The sequence below is a fragment of the Oryza sativa genome, chromosome 4, assembly GCF_034140825.1.
Source record: "Oryza sativa Japonica Group chromosome 4, ASM3414082v1".
In the NCBI taxonomy this organism is placed as follows: domain Eukaryota; kingdom Viridiplantae; phylum Streptophyta; class Magnoliopsida; order Poales; family Poaceae; genus Oryza; species Oryza sativa.
In genome coordinates this window covers 25,840,768-25,849,762 of record NC_089038.1, presented here as the reverse complement: position 1 = coordinate 25,849,762, position 8,995 = coordinate 25,840,768, and the positions used below count along the sequence as shown (strand labels likewise).

At 51.3% G+C, this 8,995-nt stretch overlaps 2 protein-coding genes across 3 annotated transcripts; both read left to right on the top strand.

The window, feature by feature from the left end:
* The first annotated feature begins 644 nt into the window (after positions 1-644).
* LOC107275997 (benzyl alcohol O-benzoyltransferase) lies at positions 645-2,450 on the top strand. Its single transcript, XM_015779742.3, has 2 exons — positions 645-1,172; positions 1,265-2,450. Exons 1-2 carry the CDS (start codon positions 738-740, stop codon positions 2,177-2,179), a joined length of 1,350 nt encoding a protein of 449 aa, XP_015635228.1. The 5' UTR covers positions 645-737; the 3' UTR covers positions 2,180-2,450.
* A 4,397-nt stretch (positions 2,451-6,847) lies between these two features.
* Positions 6,848-8,708, top strand: LOC9270292 (protein LOW PSII ACCUMULATION 1, chloroplastic). Of its 2 annotated transcripts, none has more exons than XM_015781191.2 (4): positions 6,848-7,333; positions 7,456-8,052; positions 8,168-8,218; positions 8,306-8,708. In XM_015781191.2, the coding sequence occupies exons 2-4, from the start codon at positions 7,466-7,468 to the stop codon at positions 8,445-8,447; spliced, it is 780 nt and encodes a 259-aa protein (XP_015636677.1). In that variant the 5' UTR covers positions 6,848-7,333; positions 7,456-7,465; the 3' UTR covers positions 8,448-8,708. The 2 variants fall into 2 exon arrangements, with proteins under 2 accessions (XP_015636677.1, XP_015636676.1); XM_015781190.3 differs by having other exon boundaries at positions 6,992-7,338.
* The last annotated feature ends 287 nt before the right edge of the window (positions 8,709-8,995 follow it).

Genomic DNA, 8,995 nt, shown 5'->3' with positions numbered 1-8,995 from the left:
TTTTCCATTTCTGCATTTCAAAATAGCCCTCGATATTTTTGTCGAGGTTACAATCATGCCGTCCTAGTCTCCTAGATCAGGCGATCCAGCATAATATTCCTACTTGATCAGTTGATTGGGTGCGCCACATTAATTGATTTGATTAGCCAGATTAGTCAGTAAAATTCCATCACGCGAAAATCATCTTTACTCTTTAGAACCGCACTGGCTGCAGGAACCCAAAGCTTTTGAAAAAAAAAGGGATTTGGGTTGGTGGGTGTCTGACTGACTGACCGAGCAACACCGTGTGCAGAGAGGATCAGTTAGAATTAAACGTACTAGTATTAATTTAATTGAATCTCCGGTCTCGGAATCTGGACGGCATGCAAGTATACCAGCCTAACATACCAGGTCCGGCTGAGGAAATTCTAGGTTTCTAAAGTCGCCACAACGGCGTCTCACCGTCACCGCCCGGTGCCCTCCTCGAGACTTCGACCGATTGAGGAATTTCTAACCGGCGCATTATCTATTCGGAGTAGAAAGTTTGGACCGAGAAAGAACGTACGCCGCTTCAACGACGCATGCAGTGACCAAACTATCTTCACCGCCCGATCCGACTCTCCCCCGCTTTTATATACGCGTGCTGGCTAGATGCATGCGTGGTACGAGGAAAACGTACTACGTGAGCCATTTCGGTGTCCGAGCGCGTGAGCTCGATCGTCAAGCTATAGCTCCGGCGAACGTACGGCGATCGATCGATGGCGGCGTCATCGTCCCTGGCTTTCACGGCGCGCCGAGGCGACCCGGAGCTCGTCGCGCCGGCCGGGCCGACGCCGCGCGGGCTCCGGCGGCTCTCCGACATCGACGACCAGCGCAGCTTCCGGTTCTACCGCTCCATCATCTACTTCTACCGGTCCGGCGGCGGCGACCCGGCCAGGGTCATCCGCGGCGCGCTTGCGGCGGCGCTCGTGCACTACTACCCGATCGCCGGGAGGATCCGGGAGCTTCCCGGCGGGAAGCTCGTGGTGGACTGCACCGGCGAGGGGGTCTCGTTCGTCGAGGCCGACGCCGACGTCTCGCTGGAGGAGTTCGGTGACTCGCTGTGCCCGCCGATCCCTTGCGCCGGCGAGCTCCTGACCCTGCCGGAGAGCAACTCCGCCGTCGTCACCGACCGACCACTACTCTATGTGCAGGTACACACGTCGTCATAAAACTTGAATAAAATTTTGCAACTTTTGCTCCATTTGTACGTGACGTATACGTGCTCATGATGCCATGCATGCAGGTGACGAGGCTGAGGTGTGGCGGATTCGTGTTCGGCACCCAGATCTGCCACAACCTCGTCGACGCGGCGGGGATCACGCAGTTCTGGCAGGCCGTCGGCGAGCTCGCGCAGGGCGCGGCGGCGCCCAGCGTCCGGCCGGTGTGGGCGAGGGAGCTCCTCGACGCGCGCCACCCGCCGCGCCCGGCGTACGACCACCCCGAGTACGAGCCGGCGTCCGACGAGGCCAGCGACAAGCTCCGTCCGGGCGACGAGCTCGTGCACCGCAGGTTCCTCTTCGGCCCCGACGACGTCGCCGCGCTGCGCGGCCAGCTCCCCGCGCGCCTCGGGCCCCGGTGCTCGCGCTTCCTTCTCCTCTCCGCGTTCACCTGGCGCTGCCGCACCGCCGCGCTCGGGTACGCGCCCGGCGACGAGGTGCGGTTCATGTTCGTCGTGAACGGCCGCGGCCGCGGCCACGGCGGGAGGCCGCTGCCCGAGGGGTTCTACGGGAACGCGCTCACGTTCGGCGTGGCGCGTACGACGGCCGGCGAGCTCTGCTCGGGCCCGCTGTCCCGCGCCGTGGAGCTGATCGCTGCCGCGAGGGCGCGGACCATGGCCGACGGCTACGCGCAGTCTGCGGCCGACGCGGTGGTGCTCCGCGGGCGGCGGCGGTTCACGACGGCGCGGACGTACCTGGTGACCGACCTGACGAAGTCGCCGCTGCACGAGGTGGACCTCGGGTGGGGGCGGCCGCTGTTCGGCGGGCCGGCCACGACGACGCTGGCCACGTTCCACATGCCCGCCCGCGGCGGCGGGATCGCCGTGCCGATGTGCCTGCCGCCGCGCGCCATGGAGAGGTTCGCGGGCGCCGTGCGTGCGGGGCTCGCGGCGGGCGTTCCCCGTGCGGCGGAGGAGGCCGCCGCTCTGTCGAAGATGTAGACTTGGGCTTGGATTTCATTCAAGTGGCCTCTTATTGGGCTTCTACAGCGCCAATTGTTGGCCCAAAAAAATCCAATAAATCAATTTTAGAAACTGGGTTCTGTATTTCGGAAGCTATAATAATTTGATCCGAATTCAAATAATATTGGATCAAATTTAAACAGATCTTGCTAATTGTTGAACGAAATTTTTCAGCGGGGGAATCCCGAAGAGTTAGGCCGGATGCACTGAACCCAGAAACCAGAAAATGTCAAGGCCCAAAGTTTTTCCAAGAGCTGTTACTTTATTATCAGTTTATTATCACTCCCTGACGAACTGCAGTTGCTGTCCTCTCTCGATCTCTCCAATTCCTACGGATAATCAACTGTCCAAAGATTCAAGTCCGTAACCATGTTTTTCCTGCAACTTGGTTCTTGCGAATGCACAAGGATAATTAGTCTGCTCCCAGAACTCACATAGCACCAGATTTGAGATTGTATATCATTATGTAATTGAACAACAGTTGTACAATGGTTCTGTTTCCAGAACTCAAATCAGCACATCACTTGGCGTGGCCACGAGCCTCCTCTGACGTTAGAGGGACATGTCTCTCTAATGTGTAGGCTTATGAGGATGGCCCCACCTGCTAGAGACTTGGATACTGGGCTCTCACACTCTATGAAGTTGCTTGGGTAAACCGAAGTACCGAAAATATGGATGGATTTTAGGTTTTCAGCAAGCAGAGGCACAGGCGCACAGCCTAGCAAACCTGGTTGTAGGGCTGGGCAAAAAGCTCGAAGCTCGTGGCTCGGATCGGCTCGTTTCAGGCTCGGCTCGGATCGACTCGAGCTTGGAGTCTTAATGAGCCGAGCCGAGCCAGCTGTTTTGCTCGTTAAGCAAACGAGCCGAGCCCGAGCCAGCTCGCGAGTTTTCGGTAGGCTCGTTAAACTCGCATAGCTCAAAAATTAGACATGCAGCCCAACCCAATAAGGAAGCCCAAGTTCCCAGCCCAACAGCTCAAGTACCCAGTAAAAAGGAAAAACCCTAGCTTTGACCTTCCTCAGTCAGCCGAGGGCCCGAGGCGCCTCTCTTGCGCATGCTGTCGCAGGCTGCCGCCGTGGCCTTCTCTTGCGCCGCCGCAGCACTGCCTCGCGCCCTTGCCCTTCTCCTTGCACCACCGGCCCGCCACAGGCCGCAACGTTGCCGCTGCCCTGCCCACCGACTCCTCCTCCCGCAGCCGCAGCGCCATGCCGACGACGCCGATGACGCCGCTCCTCCCACCGCAGCCGCCAGGCCACGCCGACCACGCCCCTTCTCCCGTAGCCGCCGCAGGGCCTTCATGGATAGGGAGCGCCGATTGGCAAGCATGGAGTCCAAGAACCGCAGCAAGGGGAAGAAATCATCAGAAGCTTGTCTAGGCGGCAGCCACCTCGCCTCTGTTCAGAAGCCACCAAGACAAAGACCTAAATCAAATCCACCAACCTCACATCAAGTGCTGCATCAATTTTTTTCACAATCTATAGCAATTTTGTTTCCTCATTTTATCACTGATTGAACCATACAACTCGTTTGGTTATTAAGCTAAGATTTCCAATAAAAACCATATCAACTTGTACTGAGATATCCTGTAGGCTTAGCTATGTTATACCCTCCTGTACTGATTATGTGGTAAGCAATAGCATAACAATCTGACTATTTAATTGAACTTGCAGGGATCAGACTCGAAAAATGAAGAATTTTTTATGCTGTCTGTTTCGTCTAATAGCACACCCTCACATTTGTCAGTTCATTCCTCAAGTCAAGATAAGGAAGTGGATGGGGAATCTACAGATGAGGGCAACTCTGGATCTCAAGGATTAAAGAGGAAAGGGAAACGAAAGAAGGTTATTTTTGTATCCCCTGCAAAGAGTGTGGCAAGGGTTAAGCATTCAGATTGTTGGAAGCTTTTCAAGGTTGTGGATGTTCCATCAAAAACGGAGAAAGGGGCCACTGAGACGAAGGCCAAATGAAGTTTTTGCTATAGGCTCATTGCCTATAAGAAAGGTGGTGCTACTTCAACTCTCAATCGCCATATAAAGAAGTGCACGGCATATTTGAACAAATTGGGCAGGCAGAAGGCTCAAGCTTTGCTTGGCTTTAATCCTGACATGGCAGGTGCCTCTCTCATTGCTACTCTTTTTGATTATGATCATGAGGCCACTCGTAAAATCATTGCTAAGATGATAATTGTCCATGAATATCCATTTAGGATGGTAGAGCACCTCTGGTTTAATATTTTGATGAAATACATGAATGCAGCATACCAATTTATTGGTGGGAAAACTATTAGAAAAGAGTGTGTGGATGTTTACAATACAGAAAAAGAGGTTCTTAGGAAAGCTCTTAAAAGTGTTGATCATGTAAGCTTGACAACTGATTTATGGACTTCAAACCAAAATATTTGCTATATGGCATTGGTAGCTAATTACATAGATGAAAATTGGAAAATGCAGTGTCGTGTACTGAACTTTATTGAATTGGATCCACCACACACTGGAGTTGAGATAGCTCAGGCAATCTTTGAGTGAATAACTGAATGGAATATAGAGGATAATGTTATCTCAATTACCCTTGACAATGCTTCTAATAATGATAGTGTTGTTGGCAAATTAAAGGACAAGTTCATTGCTAGGGGTTCATCACAGTTCATGCCTCAGTATTTTCATGTTCGTTGCTACTCGCATATAGTGAATTTGATAGTGAATGATGGCTTGGCACCATTGGGACCTTTGCTAGTAAACCTTCGAGAGACTTGCAAGTACTTTAAGAAGTCTCCTTCTCGTATGCATAGATTTAGAGAGGTATGTAAACAAATTGCATTGCCTATTGGAAAAGGTTTGTGTTTTGATGTGCCAACAAGGTGGAGTTCAACCTATAAGATGCTTTGTGCTTGTGAGTTTTACAAGGATGCTTTTGTTCAATATGCCTATGTGGATGCTAAATACCAATGGCAACCTTTGCTTGCTGATTGGTTAGTCTTTTCCAAAATTCATCCAATATTGAAGGCACTTGCTGAAGTAACTACTGTATTTTCTGGATCTACATACCCCACAGCAAATGTTTTTTATCCAAGCATTGTGAATGTGAAGAGGGCATTGCTTGCTGCATCTAAGTCTACTAATAGGGACAAGGTTTTGAAGAATATGGTTGAAGCTATTTTGGAAAAGTTTGATAAATATTGGAAAGAGAAGAACAACCTTATGATCATTGCCACTACCCTTGATCCTAGGTTTAAGATAAGGTATGTGAGTTGGTGTTTTGTTCAAATGTATGGTGAGGAAGCTGGTCAAGTTGAGGAAAGAAGTTGATGAACTCTTTGCCACGGCTGAAACGACGCATCGCCTTGAGAAGGCTGCAAGAAACAGGGGAAGGGATGAAACATCCACCTCAACCATTGACACAAGTAACTCATTAGCTTCAGTTAAATCTTCAAGTGAGTTCTAGATATTTTTGCAATCTAGCTCTGCAAATGTATCTAAGTCAGAATGGCTAATCTATCTAGATGAACCAAATCATCCTTTAACGGACAAGGATTTCACTTTGTTTGATTGGTAGAGGTTGAATACTCACAGGTTCCCTGTTGTGTCAAGGTTGGCAAAGAGATTCTTGACTGTTCCAGCGTCTAGTGTATCATCTGAAACAACTTTTAGTGCTGGTGGAAGAGTGCTTGATGATTACCGAAGTTCCTTGCGCCCATCAATGGTTCAAGCACTAATATGTGCTTCTAGTTGGATACGTGGTTCTCAAGATAACAAGACACCTCCAATGGCTGTGGTATGATCTCTCATATCAACCACTTGCATTTTTCTTTACCAGTTTATAATTGCATTATATCTTAAGTTGAACTTGCAATTTTCTTTTTAGGCGGAAGATGATAAGGATGATGTTGCTAGCAACTAGATGATTTCCAGAGAGTGTTGTTGCTAGCAACTAGGATAGTAGAGGTAAGACATTTTGTAAGATTTCTGTCTTCTGATGATTTGTTCAAATGTATGGTGTGGTGAGGTCCAAGGGTGTTTATGTTTGTAAAAATATGTATACAAGTATGTAGACTTGAAGACAAGAATACTCATGTAAGATTATCTAATTTTGTAGGGACTGCTAGATGCTTGGATGGCTGTCAAGACATTTTTTGAGGCTGATAAGATCTTTTAGGTGGCTTTGAAGACAAAATAGTTGCAACTTCAAAGGGCTTTTGCTTTTCTTAACAGCGATGCTATTATGGATCAATGGATATTATTTATCGATTATGCTTATGCATGATTGGATCTAGGATATGTGGATCAATGAATATAACAGACTAATACTAGAACTTGCTATTATGCTATTTGCTAAGTACTTGCTGCTACTATGCTATTTGCTGAGTATGTTATCTGTGAGAGTGTGACTGTGAATCTGTGATGCTATTTTAATTAATATTCATAGAGTTCTCTGAATTCTAACAATCTGTGAATCTATGAGACTGTGATCTTATTCTGTAGTTTTGTTTTCTTATTACGTGACTGTGATGCACTCATGCACACGCACAGATGGACTGATGGTGGAAGCCTGGTTCATTGAGTTAACGAGCTAATCAAGCTCAACGAGCCAGCTCGCCGAGTCAGCGTTTGAGCTCGTTAGTCTTAACGATCCAAACCGAGCTAGCTCGTTAAGGTAACGAGGCAAAGCGAGCTGAGCCGAGCCGAGTGGCTCGATATCCACCCCTACCTGGTTGTACTACTAGCAAGCAGAGTGGATGCGGGCGGCATGCGGCTGCTACAGAGCCAAGCCAGCGCCTCCCCCTGCCTCCCTCGCTGTTGCATTTGCCGCCACAAATCAAGTGGCAGTTAGAAAAGCTAAAATGGATGAAAAAAACAGAGAAAAAGAAATCCTACCCTCCATAGCGAGCAGTGGTGGTCTGCACTCTGCAGGCAGGCAGGCACCCAGGCCTGCAGCTCGATGGCGCCGCCGCCGCCGTCGCCGCCGCGATCTCTCACCTCCGTCTCCCTCCGGACTCCTCTGAGCCCTCTCCTCTTCCTACGGCCAGCTTCTTGCAATCCATCGGCGGTCTCCGGCTCCTGCAGCAGCGGAGCATGCCGCGGCGTGCGCTGCTCGGCGGCGAACAAGCCTTCTCCTTCCACCGCTCCGGGCACCGAGGTAAGGTAGCCGGCTAGCCGCCCCCCATATTCTTGTTTCTGTGTTGATCGGAGCTCGATGGCTGGGGTGCTCTGGGCTCGTCGTCGTCGGTCGATCGTCATGGCTTGCTTCGTTTCTTGCAGCTCGACCTCCATGGCAAAGATAAGGAGTGAGGTGCTGTCCCCGTTCCGCTCCGTGCGGATGTTCTTCTACCTCGCGTTCATGGCCAGCGCCGGGCTCGGGGCCCTCATCGCGCTCACGCAGCTCATCCCGGCGCTGTCCAGCCCGGCGAGGGCGGCCGCCGCGGGGGAGACGCTCAAGGGCCTGGGCATCGACGTCGCGGCGGTCTCCGTCTTCGCGTTCCTCTACTGGCGCGAGAGCAAGGCCAAGGACGCGCAGGTGGCGAAGCTCACGCGGGAGGAGAACCTGTCCAGGCTCAGGATCCGCGCCGGCGAGGGCCGCCCGCCCGTCCCGCTCGGCGAGCTGAGGGGCACCGCGCGGCTCGTCATCGTCGCCGGCCCCGCGGCGTTCGTCACCGAGTCGTTCCGCCGGAGCAAGCCGTTCTTGAAGGACCTCATGGAGCGCGGCGTGCTTGTCGTGCCCTTCTCGACGGACGGCAACGCGCCGGACCTGCAGTTCGACGAGGCCGACGAGGAGGAGGAGGAGGCGGCGGCGGCGGCTGGGAAGATGAAGCGGAGGCTCTGGCAGCTCACTCCGGTTTACACTTCTGAATGGGCCAAGTACGCGCAAAGCCGGGATCCCATGAATTTAGCTGCTTAAATTTCTTCTTCATGTCAATCGAAATTCAAATGCAAATTAGTATCTCATTTTCAAATCGATTGCTGCTTCTTGCAGATGGCTAGATGAGCAGAAGAAGCTAGCCAACGTGTCACCTGATTCCCCCGTGTGAGTATCAAAAACTACTCTGAATTTGTCTGAAAATATAACTGAAGTTTCTGCAGCTGCTGAACTGAAACCGCATCACTCTTGCAGGTATCTCTCGCTCCGGCTGGACGGCCGCGTCCGTGGCAGCGGCGTCGGGTACCCGCCGTGGCAAGCGTTCGTGGCGCAGCTGCCGCCGGTGAAGGGGATGTGGTCCGGCCTCCTTGATGGGATGGACGGGAGGGTGCTTTGAATATTTGACTGATACAGACCGTGAAAACATTAGTTGATTGGAGAAAAAAAAGGACGGCCGGGTTCGATCTATAGCTTATACTAGAACAAGAACAGGAAGAGTTTGATGATTGCTTTAACTTCTGTGGGGTTGATTTTGCTTCCTGCATCCCAGCGACATCGCCCAAGTGAATGTGATATGCCATGTGCCCATGTACATGTTGTTTTGCAGCCTACGTGACTTGATTATTAACGAGAATCCTGTGTCAAAGATCGCTTTTTCCGTGGTAGGCTTCTCCATTTTATTTTATTTTTGAATATATATACGAACCGTGACAAATCTGATGGAACACTGGACCATGGGGGTAATGATACTGTAGTCGCCTGGTCTTTTTATCAGGCGCTAAATGCAAACAATCAGACAGCTTAAACAACCTGAGGTTGTTCAGCCAGCCCAGAATACAAAAAGCCCATGGACCGTGAGCCCGTGAAACCATGGCCCACCCATCAGTCACGTCACGTCGGGACGTGTGCGCACTACCCCGAGAAGCGCGCGGCCGTAAGCCACAA